Source organism: Oreochromis aureus, linkage group 19, assembly GCF_013358895.1.
Source record: "Oreochromis aureus strain Israel breed Guangdong linkage group 19, ZZ_aureus, whole genome shotgun sequence".
In the NCBI taxonomy this organism is placed as follows: domain Eukaryota; kingdom Metazoa; phylum Chordata; class Actinopteri; order Cichliformes; family Cichlidae; genus Oreochromis; species Oreochromis aureus.
In genome coordinates this window covers 30279562-30297016 of record NC_052960.1, presented here as the reverse complement: position 1 = coordinate 30297016, position 17455 = coordinate 30279562, and the positions used below count along the sequence as shown (strand labels likewise).

Sequence of the window (17455 nt, the reverse complement as noted above, 5' to 3'; positions counted from 1 at the left end):
CCTTGGCTCTGCCCGATTCCCAGAAACACTCTATAGACTACGCCTGATGCTGCCCACTGTAGCTACAGTCTCTCCAGGACAACAGATTTCAGATAAAAATCAAGCTTTTTTGTTACAGTTTTCTTAGGGCAGTAAAAAGAAGGAGGGAGGGGTAATAAAATAACATTGTATAATGAACAATGCACTTTCATGAACACCATGAAAAACAACCACAGCACAGCACAGCACAACAGAGTCACAACCACAAATAGACTTGTAGCAAAGACATAAAGAGAGGCATACCTTGCTCTGCCATCATATGTGCAAGGCCTTAAGAAAATAGGAAAGGTACAAAAGAGAGGAGAGGAAAAGAGTGAAAGAGAATATTTCAGCAAAGAGAACACTTAGTTTCAATACCCTCTGGTATTGTGATGATTCATGCTTTTACTCATAGTGAAAGCATAACATCAGATCACACAGGTGCCACAAAGCTTCCAGTGCCTGAGCAGGAGGCTTCCTCATAACAAGTATAACACATAAAAAGCTCGTGTGTGCTTTTTAAGTTTGTGTAGCAGAACTCAACTGACCTGCTGTATAGACGTAAAAATGCGATATCTGCTCTTTGTTCTTTGGCCGTTTGAGGCAGCAAACACAAATTATAAACACATTATTGAAATTTCTTCAGTTTTTTAGTTTATGTCTCTGTCTCGCTAACACACAGTTGCTTATTTAAACATCCAGTTAATGGGAGTGACATTTCTGTTTTTCTGTTTCTGGTTATTGTCCAGTTCTATTTTTTGGTTTAGTCTTTATAATGTCGATTTAGTACTTGAGCATATTTTTAGTATTACAGCTGCTTTACAATGAATTGTTTAAACGTGACAGAATATATAATATTTTAAATATGATTTCCTGAAGGCTAGCTGGTGATCTGTCCAAGCATTTGACACACCATAAATGTCCTGTGAAGTTTTGGTCCACATGAACTGAATTTCATTAATTTTGTGCAAAGACGGTGTAAAATAATGAGAATTTTTTTAGATAACAATTACTGCAATGCTCTAGTTTAATAAATTCTTTGTTTTCAATCAGATATTTAAATATCCCAAAAGAACTTGTTACAGGTAAGTAATCTGTAACTACTGGTATGATGAAATGACCCTAGAGGCAGGATCCTAAAATCTGTGTTGAATATAAAAAATTCCAAAGAAATAAACAGAAATATTATGGACATTTGTAACTGAAAGATAAACCTAACATCTGCACATGGTTGAATAATAATAATAACATATGTGTCACAGTAATAGTCTTAGTCATTTGTCCCTCCTTTGTAAAAGAAATATCCCATTTCAGCTAATGCAATGTGCATTATGTTAAAGCACAGACAATTCAGTAAATCATTAAGCTGGAACAGAAACTTCATTTTGTTGTCACCACGTCTGTTTGAACTTGTCTGAATATCTGCTTCCATCTGACATTATTCACTAAAAAAACTCACCTGGCATGTTGTTGCTGTTGATTTCTAGAGCAAAAAAGGAGACAAAGAAAACAAGCAAAGACAGTATTAGAAACACACTTATTTCTTGCATGCTGACTATCATGCAAATGATTACACACATAGTTCATACAGAGGGCTGGCAGTACACACAGCCATTTGCATGTTTTTTTACAATGCAGAATGTTTCAGCAAGGAGCAGTTAAAGCAGCAGCACTTTGATTCACAGTCACGACAGGAAATACAAACAGAAATGTTCATGTTACCTCATTTATACAGTATTAGTATACTGTTACTACAGCATGAAGACATGCAAAGAAAAAATAAAACTGTCAAATTTTAAAGCCAGAAAGGCCCTAATGTCAAAGATCTGCAGTTGTGGTCTGAGATGTGTTATGGGCATCTTTCAGGGTGGAGTAACTGTACAGAATAGATCTTTATTAAGTATTGGGTGCATATATTTGAATTTATTTTTGATTTTTCCTAATCCCCAACCTCAGTATAAATACAGGATCTACTTATCTATATTAATCCCCACGAATATTTGGTGAAATGTCCCTTAGTGTCAGGAGTGTCGTGTGTGGAGGCGAGGAAGAGATGACCCAAATGCTGGACTCACGGTGCAGGATAATGGGGTTTATTGTAGGTAGGTTGGATGAACAGAACATGAACTGAAATGGCTGACTGGGTGGATGACTGACTGACTGAAGGACTGAATGGCTGGCTGACTGATCTGAACATACATGCGGAGAGACGACATTAACATCAATGACACGACAAAGAACTGGTGAAACCGAGGAGCTTAAATACACAGGTTGAATGATGACAATGATTGGAAACGAGTGAGTACAGGGCTGAACATAATCTGACTAATGACACAAGCTGACATGGGAAAAAAACAGGAAGTGGGAACATTAGTGTGGCAAACTAAACTGAACATGAACAGAACTGAAAACGCTGGGTCACCGACCCAGGAACCCTGACAGTACCCCCCCCTTCAAAGGCCGGCACCCGACGGCCAAACGAGAGAAGGACCAGAACAGGGCGGGCGGAGGGGGCCCAGGACGGAGGAACGGAGTCCAAACAGAGACAGTTCAGGCGGACGGCCACGTGGCCGGCTGTGACGCTAGAGGTGATCCGGTGGGCGGCCACGTGGCCGGCTGTGACGCTGGAGGTGATCCGGTGGGCGGCCGCGAGGAAGACGGCGGCGGCCACTGAGAAGGTCCGGTGGGCGGCCGCGAGGAAGACGGCGGCGGCCACTGAGAAGGTCCGGTGGGCGGCCGCGAGGAAGACGGCGGTGGCCACTGAGAAGGTCCGGTGGGCGGCCGCGAGGAAGACGGCGGCGACGTCCAGAACGTGGCTTGGGCGACGGCGTGGCAGCCGCAGGACCAGGCGAGGCTAACGCAGAGGCAGGAGCTGGAGCCGAGGCTGGACCAGGCGAAGCAGAAGCCGGCAAAGCGGAGCAGGAGCAGACTGGAGAGCAGGTGAGTGAACTGGCTGGACAGGAGCAGACTGGAGAGCAGGAGAGGGAACTGGCTGGACTGGGAGCTGAACAGCAGGAGAGGGAACTGGCTGGACTGGGAGCTGAACAGCAGGAGAGGGAACTGGCTGGACTGGGGATGCTAAGGGATGAACAGAGGTAGGCCAAGCTGACGACGGAGCTGTGGTTGGTGTGGCTAATGGCTGAGCTACAGACTGAGCTAGTGACAGAGATAAAGCTACAGCCTGGGCTAGTAAAGCTGGTGCCTGAGCAGGGGAAACCTCAGCTAGCCTAACAAGGGATAGTGCAAGGGCGTGAAAGGCTGGATCAGGGGGTGGTTGAAGTGGTGGACTGACGGGTGGAGAGGCTAACTCTTCTGAGCCTTTAGGGAGGTCAGGCTGAGTTCTGGCTGCCCTCAGCCTGGGTGCTGGGACAGGCACGGGAGGTGGCTGGACACCAGTCACCCCCACCCGAGAAACAGGAGCGGGTGTGGAGGTAGACTGGGTCGCAGCTGCCCTCCTCCTGGGAGCTGGCACTGGTGTGGGTGTAGGCTGGTCCCTAGTCATCTGAGGAGGTGAAACGGCTGAAGAGGAAGGCCGAATCTGGGCCACCGTGCTGGTAGGAAATGGCTGAGTGATGGGTGTGGAAATAGTGACTGGGTGTGTGATACTGGCAGGTTTATCAGGGATTGTTCTGGTCTTTCTGCCACCACTATTTACAGTCTTTGGGGGAGTAGAGCAGAAAAAATCTTCCCAGTCCACAGAATCCTCCAGGAGGGAAACATCCCATGAATCAGAGATGGGTTTATCAGTGGTTTTAAATGAGGAATCGAATGAGGGTGGAAAACAGTCACTGGAACTCACCACCGGAAATTGCTGGAAATAGTCCATTTTATGGCGGCGTATGCGCCGCTTTCTCCGGGAAGAGGAAGCGGGCGGGGTACACATCCGAGCCTCTGGCGCGGGAGCCTCTGTTGAGCCGAGGTGGGAGGCGGAGCCGCTGTGCCATGGCAAGGTTGAAGGTCCGGTGAATGAGGCAGATGGCGTGTGAGCGAGGAGCGGACCCGCGAGAGAGGGAGCCGCCGAAGCGCGGCGCGAAACGCCCACTCTCCGCGGCAGATGCTCCGGTGCAGGTGGGGCAGCAGGTGGGAGAACGCGGTGTCTCCGAGGCCCGCCCAGAGCCAGGCGAGTGCCCTCGAAGATGTGCTCTTGCTCCGTGAAGAGCCGTTGTTTCTCCTTAAGCTTCTCCGCCCAAATGGAGAGCGCTGCCTCCTGCCGCTCAAAAAGGTCCGAGTCCGCTGGGTCAAAAGCGGGTCGTGTCATTCTGTCAGGAGTGTCGTGTGTGGAGGCGAGGAAGAGATGACCCAAACGCTGGACTCACGGTGCAGGATAATGGGGTTTATTGTAGGTAGGTTGGATGAACAGAACATGAACTGAAATGGCTGACTGGGTGGATGACTGACTGACTGACTGAATGGCTGGCTGACTGATCTGAACATACATGCGGAGAGACGACATTAACATCAATGACACGACAAAGAACTGGTGAAACCGAGGAGCTTAAATACACAGGTTGAATGATGACAATGATTGGAAACGGGTGAGTACAGGGCTGAACATAATCTGACAATTGACACAAGCTGACATGGGAAAAAAACAGGAAGTGGGAACATTAGTGTGGCAAACTAAACTGAACATGAACAGAACTGAAAACACTGGGTCACCGACCCAGGAACCCTGACACTTAGCAAGTTGCACCTTAACAGGATACGTTTGTAAGTCATCAACAAGCTTGTGACAAAACTCTGGTTGGATAACTGACCACAGTTCTCCTTCTTAGCTCTTGGATTTTCAGGCCAATCAGAAGAGTGCCAAACAAATCCTTTTTATGCTGGCAGAAAGAAACTAGCTGGTGCAGTCAATCATGATCACTAACAAAAAGTTAAACAGGCCTTGGCGTTGTCATGTTATAAAACAGTAGCAATAATAATGCAAAATTCAGCTGACTGCAGTCAGATTTTACACACTTTATTTATTTGAGCCTGTATATGCGCCTTTGACCCTGCGTGGGTTAGATGATGATTGGATGTGAAGTTGTGATCACAACTGCATGTTTGCATATCCACAGATACAAATGTGGAAATATGGAACTATTTGAGCTTTTGTCACAGATGCAAGAAAACTGACATTTTAGCTTCTATATGAGTTTCAATCTATTTTTTATGCACAAATTTACTTACATTATTAAAATAACCCACTAAGAGAAAGATGGCAACAACAAAAAAATAGATATCTGTATAAAATCAGAGTAACCTAGTTTGCTGCAAAGAACTCATACTGTATGCTGTTAAAAACAGTACAAATTATCATTGCAACTAATATTTATTTACCTTGAACACAGGCTTGGAGAGAAACCTAACAAAATCAATGATTTAAAGCCACTGGAAACAAATTTTAGGTGGAATGTTGTTTTTTTTGTTTGTTTGCTTGCTTGTTTCTAAATCCAGTTAACATTGACCTATAAATCATTTAATTCAAGTAATGAATACGTGTGGAATCTATACAGAACAACTTAGCAAAGAACAAATTTGAGAGTGTATTTCTCTGCTATTTTTGTTTCTGGGAGCCAACAGCCTGGGTCACAACACCATGAAATATCTTTCCATGTGTCCAGTTGAATCTTTGAAAATGCAAACTTCACACAAACTTCATAGAAGACCATTAACCAAACGCATAACTCAGCATATCATAGTAAGTAAGTAAGTAAGTAAAATTTATTTATATAGCACATTTCACAGATAAAAATCACAAAGTGCTTCACAATAAGATCAGACATACAAGTTAAAATTAATTAAAAGCCCGTTTGTATAAAAATGTCTTCAGCTGCTTTTTAAAGGAGTCAGTAGAGTCTAGACAGCGTAAGGACAACGGCAGGGAGTTCCACAGCCTAGGTGCCAGTACCTGAAAAGCCCGATCCCCACGTGTTTTAAACCTAGTACGTGGGACCACCAGTAGCCTCTGACCTGAAGACCTAAGTGCTCGGGATGAAGCATGAGGTTTCAACAGGTCAGAGATATACTGGGAGCTTCACCGTGCAGAGCTCTAAAAGTTACAACTAAAATTTTAAAATGAACCCTAAAATTTACTGGCAACCAATGAAGAGAAGCCAAAACTGGAGTAATGTGAGACCTCTTGTTTGTACCAGTTAAAAGTCTTGCCGCTGCATTCTGTACAGACTGAAGGCGATCCAGAGCTGATTTGTTGAGACACGTAAAAAGACCGTTACAATAATCCAAACGAGAAGAGATAAAAGCATGAATAATCATCTCAAGTTCTGCCTTTGACACCAGCAGTCTGAGTTTAGAAATGTTTCTTAGATGATAAAACAGTTCTGGACAAGTTGTTTAGAGTGTTTCTCAAGAGACATTGAACTGTCAAATATAACACCTAAGTTTCTGAGACTCGACTGAAATGAAGGGTCTAAAAACTGATATGCTGCTGAATTTCTGAGAGCATGTGATCAGGTGCCATAATCAAGGTTTCTGTTTTATCTGCATTTAACTGGAGGAAATTGTCATTTAACCATTGTTTGATTTCTGACAGACAATTATTTAAACAAGACAATTTATAAAACTCAGAATCTTTGAAAGAACAGTATAACTGAATGTCATCAGCATAGAGATGATAAGAAATATTACTGTAACGTTTGATAATTTGGCCTAGAGGGAGTATATACAGCAAAAAGAGAATAGGACCTAAAACAGATCCTTGAGGTACCCCAGAAGGCAGAACTGACGTTTCAGAGAACACATGATTGATACAGACAGTAAAGGATCTCTCGGACAGATACGACATAAACCATTTCAAAACAACACCAGTAATCCCGAACAAGTCCTTCAGCCTATTTATCATGATACTGTGATCAACAGTATCAAAAGCAAACTGAGATCCAACAGAACCAGAACGGTGTACTCTCCAGAGTCTGCTGCCATCAAAATGTCACTAGATACTTTAAGCAAAGCGGTTTCAGTGGAGTGCAATTTGCGGAAACCAGACTGGAAAATGTCCAGAACATTGTTCTTCTCCAAAAAGTTGTTAAGTTGTTCTGCAACCGTTTTTTCCAAGATCTTTGACACCAATGGTAATTTTGATATTGGCCTGTAACTGCTTGGAAGAGATGGGTCCAAATTTGATTTCTTTAATATTGGTTCAACAATAGCTTGTTTAAAATAGCTGGGAACTGAGCCAGTATAAAGAGAAGTATTAATTATTTCCAGAATACAGGGGCCAATAGAGTCAAACACACTAATGAAAAATGATGGAGGAAGTACATCAAGGTGGCTTGAAGTCAGTTTCATCTGACCAAGCAGAGCACTGATGTCCTGTAAGGTAACAGGAGTAAAAGAGGACCAGGTGTCAGAGGTAAGCAAGGTGTCAGTGTGATACTGGGAGGATGATGGAGAAATATTAGACCTGATGGCAGCGACCTTATTAACAAAATGGTTTAAAAACTCATTACAATCAGATCTAGTATAGACTTTATTTACATGGTAAATAAAGAACCTGAAATGGATAACCAGAGGACAAAAAAGACTGGGGCTACATTTCAACCAGTGGTGCTGAGGATCTTGTCAAAATGATAAAGGCAGAACAGTACCAGGAGATTGTGATCCACCATGCTATAGCATCTCAAAAGCATCACATGTACTGCTTCATTTTTCAGTATGTCATTAATCCCAAACACACCAATGCAATAAAAGTATACCTGGATAAATAAAAAAAAAAACACACGTTAGAGCCTTATCAGTGATGGAGGCTCAGCTTCCCATCTTAGCAGAAAATGAAGCAAAAGCTATAAAGAGTCCAGATATCAGCATTGAAATGCCCTTCAAGAAAACTGCAGGACTATTCATGGTAACGACAGAAAGAAAACTTGACTAAGAGAGTTCAGCCTGTGTTGAAAAATAAAAGTGGTTGAAAATACTGCCTTTCACCCTGATTATACTCTCATTGTATAAACTCTTTAAACACTGTTTTTGCCTTATATACTGAATTTTCCATTTATTGTTGTAAATTGTAAATCACAAAAACACAAACACACACAAAATAAAATCCCCTCTAGCCCTGCGGGCGGTCTATCCTTCAAGCTCGGGTCCTCTACCAGAGGCCTGGGAGCTTGAGGGTCCTGTGCAGTATCTTAGCTGTTCCCAGGACTGCGCTCTTCTGGACAGAGATCTCCGATGTTGTTCCCGGGATCTGCTGGAGCCACTCGCCTAGCTTGGGAGTCACCGCACCTAGTGCTCCGATTACCACTGGGACCACTGTTACCTTCACCCTCCACATCTTCTCAAGCTCTTCTCTGAGCCCTTGGTATTTCTCCAGCTTCTCATGTTCCTTCTTCCTGATCTTGCTGTCATTCAGTATTGTGACATCTATCAGTTACAGATGTCTTCCTCTGATTGTCCACCATTACTATAACCGGTTGGTTAGCCATCACCATTTTTTTCTGTAGCTGGAAATCCCACAGGACCTTAAGTCTGTCATTGTTAAATGCTTGGGGTGGCTGTAGCTCAGGAGGTAGAGCAAGTCATCTACCTGATCAGAAGGTTGGTGGTTCAATTCCTGGCTCCTTCAGTCTGCATGCCAAATATCCTTGGGGAACATACTAACCCCAAGTTCCTTTCTGGTGCATCTATCGCAGTATGAATGCGTGTCAATGTTAGGTAGAAAGCTGTTAGAAAAAAGTGAATGTGGCATGTTGTATAGAGTGCTCTGGAAGTAGGGGCCTATCCTTCCATGATGGTTTCTGCTACCTGAGGTATTCACTGAGCACATCTTCCTGATGTGGATGTTTGTTGTCGCATCCTGGACTGTGGTGCTGACACTTATTAGTCCCCGGCCTCCTTCCTGATCATGGGCAGGGAGGAGGTGTTAATAGCTTGGATCTTGTTCTTCCAATTCAACCGACTCCTCAAGATTTACGTTACTCTCTGTAGGCACTTGGTGGTTGCACCAAGTGCCTACATTTGCCATTGCCTGTGGGACCCCCAGGTACCTTCCATCTCTTATGTTATCATCCGACTCTCCTTGGTAGATCCCGTACTTGATGGCGACCTGTGGTATGGGCTTGAAGTTGGCCTCTAGTGTTGTTCGCCACATCCCCATGGAGTTCCTGATGAAGGCTCTTAGGCTCCTGTTGATCTTGTTATAGTTCTCTGGGCTCTGTCTTGGGACCATTATTGTTTTTGTTGTATTTACTCCCTCTTCTGCAGCTTCTTAGCTCTTTCTCTGATATTTCATATCATTGTTATGCAGATGATATTCAGCTATATATCTCTTTTAGGCCACCTGATGTTTCTAAGCTTGCAAATCTTGCAGTCCTGCTTAGATTCCGTTAGAGATTGGATGGCTAGTAATTACCTTCAACTAAATGCTGATAAAACGGAAGTCATTGTCTTTGCACCTGAGAAATTTGTTCCCCTCGTGGTTAAAAGTCTAGGCCCTCTTGCTTCTTATATTAAATCATCCATTAGGAACCTTGGTGTTACATTTGATCCAGCTCTGACGCTGGACACACACGTTAAATCTTTGGTTTGCTCTTGTTTTTACCATTTAAGAAATATCGCTAAGCTGAGTGCCATTGTGTCACGTTCTGAATTGGAAATGATTATTCATGCTTTTGTTTCATCTCATTTAGACTATTGTAATTCTTTGTTTACTTGCTTAAGTAATGCCTCCCTGGAACGACTGCAGGGTGTTCAAAATGCTGCTGCTAGGCTTCTGACAAAGCATCCCAAACACTCCCATGCCACTCCCCTGCTGATTCAACTGCATTGGCTCCCTGTCAAGTTCAGGGTCCAATTTAAGATCATAATCATGACTTATAGGGCCCTGCATGGTGTAGCTCCAACTTACATAAGTGATCTTCTTTCTTATCACCCCAGCAGGTCCCTGAGGTCCTGTGACCAGGGGTTGCTGGTTGTCCAGCATACAAGGTTACAAACAAAAGGTGACAGAGCGTTTGTATCAGTGGCTCCCAGACTCTGGAACTCGCTCCCTTTGAGTTTGAGATCTGTGGACTCAGTCATGTCTTTTAAAAAGCAGTTAAAAACGTATCTGTTTAAACTTGCTTTTGGTTGATTTTGTTTTGTTTTAGATTTTAATGTGTTCTGCCTCTGTAAAGCACTTTGTGATTTTATCTTGAAAGGTGCTATATAAATAAAATTTTACTTTACTTTACTTTACTTTACTTTACTTTACTTTAGTTCTAGGCAATTCAGGATCCAGGTGTGGGGTACTGAGTCATAGGCCTTCTTGTACTCAATCCAGGCAATGCACAGGTTGGTCAGCCTAGTCTTGCAGCCTCAGGCAACCACTCTGTCTACCAGTAGCTGGTGTTTCCCTCCTCTGGTATTCCTGCCAATTCCTTTAATACCAATTGTGTGCTCTAATCTATATAATAAAATATAATTGTTGACAATATCAAATGATGCACTGAGGTGTAGCAGGATAAGTTGCCTCAAGGCACTATATAAATAACACTGAATTGAATTGAACTGAATTGAATAAGTCCACTCTCTGAGGCAATAAAAAGATAATTGGTAACATTCACTTCTGCTGTTTCTGCACTATAATGCAGATACTATACTGAATCCTGCCTGAAACTCCTCAAATGAACAATTTCTTTGCAGATACTTGTCCAGCTATTTTACAACTATTCTTACAAGATTTTTGTTTCTAATAAAAGGAAGGTTAGAAATTGGTCAATACAGTAAGTTGCTAAGACAGTAAAGGCTTTTTTAAGTAATGAATTAATTGTCCTAACTGTAAAACAGGTCTGTTAATAAGGATAAACTGATCACATTTAAAACTGAAGCCTTAATTAATTGTAGGAATTAGACTTATTGATGATTTAGAGTAGAACATAAATGAAAATAAGTAAATAAGGATAGGAGAGAAACAGTACCAGCAAACATCAGCAACCATTACAGGCACGTCTGTGGGAAGGCGACTTTGAAAGAAATGAGTGAAGTCATCACTAGTTAAAGCTAAAGCAATAGCTCAACTGAGCTCAAACTCTCTGTCAGCCATTCCCATCTTCCTCTTCCTTACATATAGTAAGATGTCCTAGCTTTACAAAGAATTTTTTTTCTTTTAGAGCAATTATTTATCTAGGCCAAATGAAGGTCCTCCAAATTAGCAAGGTGTCATTTCCTCTCCAACTTATGAGTTCTTTGCTTAAAGAACTCATATTTGTGGGTTGTGCCAGGGAGTCTCTGTTTGGTTGCTTTCTTTTTCAGAAGAGCCACAGTATCCAGATTTGTATGCAGTCATGAATTAATACTGCTGCAAGATAACAGGCTTCTGTACATAAAGTACAATTTGGGTAGTTGCTGCTCTTTGTTACTATTGCAAGTCATTCCATTTTGTCTCTCCTGCAGCTATGTTTGGTTTATTCTTGTTAAACTGAAATTCTTCCATTACCTTGTCAATTCTCCCAAGTGCTTACTCATAAGAGAACATCTGATCATTGAGCTTTTCTAATATGGTAAGGCTTGCTTTGAGATCGCTGTTGTTGTAAACTGGCATTATGTATATAAAACTGAACAGAACAGCTATCTAACTTTTGTTGACCTCTAGCCCCGGTGATTTACTGGTAAGTAGGGAAATGCTGAAATGTGATCTGCCATACACATTGTCCTGAGAAATGTGGTAGTCTCAAAAGAAAAATGAGTTGATGTTTGAATTAGTGTTAATTCACTTTGTTTTTTTAATCAGGTTTTCTAACAGGCCCAATTCAAGCGATAGCATTTACACGTATATGAACTAGTTTGATTGATTTTTTTATTATCTACATTTTGAAAAAATAAAAGACTATAAACTAGTAAAGCAGTAGTGTTATGTTAACCTAATTAAATACACTCAATTAGGTTACATTTAGTTAAATATTTAACTGAACTCAAACTTTAGTTTTAATCCATTATTGCTGACACATCAGTCAATTCTTATTTATCAAATACAATATATAAAATATAGTAAAAATGGTAAAATGGTAAAAACAAAAACAGAAAGAAAAAAAGTCATGCAAGTGAGTTATGACAAAACATTTGCAGTTTAAAAAGATATCTTGTCAAAAACAGATTAGTGAGTTAATTCTGGAGCAGCTCATAGGTTTAGTTAGCAGTAAAAGATACAATGTTCTTGATTAAAAAACAATTCTGTTCTTAGATTAGTGAAGAATATGTTCCTGTATTCATTTTGGCCACTCACAGAAATTAAGTAATGGTGTGACTGACTTGCGATCCATTAAATCCTCTTAGCATGGACAAATTGGGCATGTTAGGGAGTTAACACGAACGCAGGCAGATGGAAGTCAATCTGATATACATTAAATATTAATTCAGTTTAAAGTGAAGACTGTCAACTGTGCTCAAATGTCGAACAAGCTGATGCAGTGGTAATCAGGGGGAGGAAGTGTGTGTGTGTGTGTGTGTGTGTGTGTGTGTGTGTGTACACAACGAGCTGTAATAACGAGATCCTTCAACGAAAGTCTCAGTAGTATTGAATATGATGGCACACCAATGACTACCAACATTTGACTCGTTACTTTTCATTTCCAGCGTTATGGTGGACGTTCTGGAGTCTATAGATAAAAAAACAATCCAGTTTTGATGCATGTCTGTCACTACTTGAAATTCTCCACAAAGAGTTTCAAGTTTTCCGTAATTCAGTGAAGCAGAGCACGGCCTTTGGAGAACTGGCAGAATCATTCACCGAGGGAATGACGTGACTCTCAGAAGAAGACAAAGAAAGTCAAAGGAACCATTGGTAGGTTTTAAACCCTTTTATGAAGCTCTCCAGCTGCCCTAAATTAAACACAGCATCCCTAAAAACAAGCAGAACAGTTGCAATAGTCTTGCTAATGTCTTCGTTTGTTACAATTTCTTATTGTGGTCAAACTGGGCTTAGGTGATTGTTGACAGTACAGTACAGTTAGATGGACTTTAGCTGTTGTCCAACAGCCCTTATTACAATTAAAATATTGCTATAAATCTTATTGGGCTGTTTCACTGTTCCTTTTACCTTTTGAGTGACAGAGGATGATAGTGAAGGAGAGGAGGAAAAGAAACAAGCAGCAGTGGACTTGTCGTCAAAGACAGCACCATGCTGTAATGCCAAAGTAGCCCCTGTTTGAGTATGTTCACTGATTATTGGTTATCACTGGTTATTTCACATAACAAAGCAGTGTGTTATACTGTTATCAACTGTGCATCTGCAGTGAGAACAAGGTGAGAAAATAGACCAATAATGAAGCTGGGTAGAAAGCAATAACTGCTGAGCAAAAAAGTATTTTTTTTAATTAATTCATGCGTTTCATGGATACTTTGTACCACACTTAAAAATACTGTGGGACATTCTAAATGAAACATATTCTATAATATGAATGGTAACAGTTAAAAGCCTTAACTGCACTCTAAACATGGATTGAACAGGATGCGTGCCACTACACTCAAGTCAATAGTATCACAGTGAACACAGTAGCCTGCATCAATAAATGGAAGAACTTTGGAAAAAGCTTCTTCTAGAGCTGGGTTACAGTGGCCAGACAGAAGCCACTGCTCACTAAAAGGTGCTAATCACCTGGCCAATCACGTCCCAGAAGTAAAGCATTGGGGTGGCAGAATCATGCTGTGGGGACGTTTTTCAGGAGCAGGAACTGAGAGACTATTCAGAGTCAAAAGTTCAATGCAGCAGTGTACAGAGGCATCCTTGATGATGACCTGGTCTGAGCGCTATGGCAGGCAAAGGTTTATCTTCCAACATGACCACAACCCTAAGCACACGGCCAAGATAACAAAGAAATTGCTGAAGGACCTTACTGAGTGTTTTTGCATGGCCCAGCTGGAGCCCAGACTTGAACCCAGTTGAACACTGGAGAGATATGAAAATGACTGTGCACAGAAGCTCCACATTGCACCTGATGGAGCCTGAGAGGTTCAGCAAAGAATATTTTGAGACAATAAGTGTGCCTGGCTTGTAGCATCATACTCATAAAGACTTCAGGCTGTAATTGTAAATCACCAAAGGTGCTTCAACAAAGTACTAAGCAAAGGCTGTGAATAATTATGCACATGTTATATTTTGTTTAAACTCTGCAAGAATTTCAAGCAAACTGTTTTCACTTGAAAAATGAATTTTAACATTTTAACTTTTAAAGTTGTAACATGACAAAATGTGGAGCAAGTGAAGTGCTGTGGATATTTTCCATATGCACCAATACTCTTGGAACTGATGACCTGTGTTGAACCTGCACAATAAAGATAGGGTTTGCACAAATTTGAAAACCAGCTCTCTTAACAGTTTGCTTCTTGTCCAGGTGTGTGGAGTAGCAGTCTGATTGTATCTGTAGTGAATAACTGCTTTAGTTGCTTGGTGATTTGGTGGACTGTCTCCATGTGGTTAGGAGACCACAATAACCTTGTATAGTTCTTTAATAGTTCTTTAACTTACTTTTGAAAGTTCTGATTGTCACATTTGATCCTTTGCCTCATGTTTAATAACTAAAGCTCCATTGTAAAGGTCTTGTAATATATTGAAATCCAAATAACTTTCTTTTGAAAGTAGCATTGTAATGTGTACACAGCTAAACTAAGATGAAGAGAACTGGTTAAGAGACGTGACCAGAAACTGACAGGACAGACTTCAATGACCAGCTTCCTCAGGAGATTCTGCAGAAACATGGCCCTGTTCCAAATTCAAACACACACACACCCATACAAGACAGACGTTTACCAACATACAGCACACATCCACTCAGACATGGAGGGTACCCACAGAAGAACATACAAAACACCCACATACTCCCAGCATGGTCACATTATCGCTACAATAATCTAAAAGATTGCATGAGTATGCAACCTTTTAGATTTTTTCAGCACCTAACACTGTCTTAAATACTTGGTTTTCCACGTATAGAGAAACAAAGTCCTCCTATAAACTAGTCTGAGAGACACTGAGAGCTGGAGCCTGTTTTGTTCGTCACATTGTCTCCAGTCTGCTGTTCCACCTGCTAGTCAGAATCCAGAGCCACCCGCCTCTCCTTGGTATCACAAGCATATCATGTTCTCCAACAGTCTTCAGTAAAGATAAAACACTCTCTCCCACCACCTAGACCCTATGATTCTTCCATAGATCTCCTTCTTGTACTCTGTTGCCTAAAGCAGATTATGTAACTTCTATCACCTTGAGCAGCAAAGTACATGGGGGATCACACTGAAATAATCAGACAATCCTCTTCTCCTGTGGTTGCAGGATTCTTCTCTGTCACTTAGAAAGACAACATTCTCAGGCTATGCAATAATTACCACATTTTGGACCAAATTCCAATAAAAAAATATCAACTCCCTCTGAAAGTTTAGTTTTCTAATTCCTTCAAAGGGACACTGTTTTCACAGAGCTGTGCAAACCTTACAAACTTAGGCTCTGTGAGAGGGACTAATGGAAGACAACTTTCAACACCCCACTTGAGTATTTTAAGTTTCTCGTTATGGCCTTTGGACTCACAAACACCCTGCAGTATTTTAGGCACTAATGCTGTGATTACCTTTATCTCTTAATGCTTGTATATCTCTACAATATCCTAATCTTTTCCAGAAGTCTGAAGAAACACCATGTCTGTGTGTGGCAGGTGCTACAGAGTCTACTGGAGAACTGGTTATATGTTAAAGCAGAGAAATGTGAGTCCTTTGGGTCACTTTACTTGGTTTTGTATTTGAGGGTGGCCAAATGAGGAACAACCTGGAGAAAGTCAAAGCAGTCGTGAAATGGCACACCCCCACGACTCAGAAGCAGTTTCAGCGCTTCCTAGGATTTGCAAACTTATGGCAAAGCTTCATAAGGAATTTTCCACTTTATTGTTGAAGTTGACGCCTCTACCTCTGGTGTTGATACACCCCTCTTCCAACGGTTCACTCTAGAAGGTAAACTATAGCCTAGCTCCATTTTTTGTCCTGTCATCTAACCGTTGATGAGTGCAATTACAATGTCGGAAAATGGGAGCTGCAAGCTGTAGAGTTAGCATTAGAGGAGTAGCAACATTGATTGTGGCAACACCCGAAAACCCATTTGTTGTTTAGTCTGTTCAGAAATATCTAGTTTATCTGCTAAATGATTGAATTATCATCAGGCTCCATGGTCACTGCTTTTTGGACATTTTGATTTCCATTTCCTACCACCCTGAGTCCAGAAATATGAAACCTGATGCCCTGTCTCATCAGTTCGCTTCAGAGGATGAAACGACCGAACCAGAAAACATCCCACCCTCCACATGCTTCATTGGCTCCCTCACCTGGGAGATTGAGGAAATCATTCAACAAGCTCTCCAAAATGAGCCTGGTCCTGAGAATGGCCCCCTCAACCATGAGTATGTCAGTTCTTCCGCTCACACCAACACGCTCAACAGGCTGATCCGCAGGGCCAGCTCTGTTCTAGGATGCCCTCTGGACCCAGTGGAGGTGGTGAGTGACAGGAGAATGGTGGCTAAGCTGTCATCCCTGTTGAACAACATCTCCCACCCCATGCAGGAGACTCTGACAGCACTGAGCAGCTCCTTCAGTGGGAGACTGCAGCACCCACGGTGTGGGACGGAGAGATTTCGCAGGTCTTTCCTCCCCACTGCTGTCAGACTCCACAACAAAGACTTTACCTGATCAAACACACACATCCACACATGTGCAATAAGACTAAGTGCAATACTCTTTATCTGACAAAGTTGTATTTTTATTCAGTTGTATAAAGCATTTGTATCCTATTTTTATCCTATTGTATAGATTATTTTATTTTATTTTATTCTATTCTATTCTGTACAGTTTTGTACAGTATCTTATCCTTGTTGTATTCCAGTGTTCTCTAATTTTTGCTATATAACTGTGCACTGTCCACTTTCTGCTGTGACAAAACAAATATCCCACGTGTGGGACTAATAGCTTATCTTATCTTATCTTATCTTACCATGTTTGAGCAAGAAACTAAACCTTCGCTGCATTGCCTGCCAAAATCCCTCTATCCCAGAGTACTGAGCTACCAAAGATTTAGTATCCACATGCCTTAACATCTTCTGCCACAGGGTTCTCACTGTTGAAGGTTGCTCTGGGATACCAAACACCCATGTTCGCTCCAGAGCAAGACCCAGCAGTGCCCCTGGTTCAACATTACCTGCAGAGAAACCATGGAACTTAAGAGCAAACCACTGCAGCATTCCAGCACACTGTGGTGCAAAACTGTTGCTTGACAAATCACAAAGGGTCTCCAGCCCCATGTTACACCCAAGGTAAGAAGTTCTGGTTATCTAAGCTGGTAAACTCCTGAAGTTTGCAGATGACACCTCCGTCATTGGCCTCATTCAGGATGGTGAGGACTCTGCATACTGGCAGGAAGTTGAGCAGCTGGTACTCTGGTGCAGTCAGCACAATCTAGAGCTAAATACGCTTAAGACTGTAGAGA

At 41.8% G+C, this 17455-nt stretch overlaps 1 protein-coding gene across 1 annotated transcript in view; it reads right to left on the bottom strand.

The window, feature by feature from the left end:
- Positions 1-17455, bottom strand: part of nrxn3a (neurexin 3a) — a 240698-nt gene that overhangs the window by 203151 nt on the left and 20092 nt on the right. Inside the window, 2 exon segments of the mRNA XM_039603223.1 lie at positions 283-309; positions 1478-1501. Coding sequence (XP_039459157.1) covers positions 283-309; positions 1478-1501 — 51 coding nt within the window.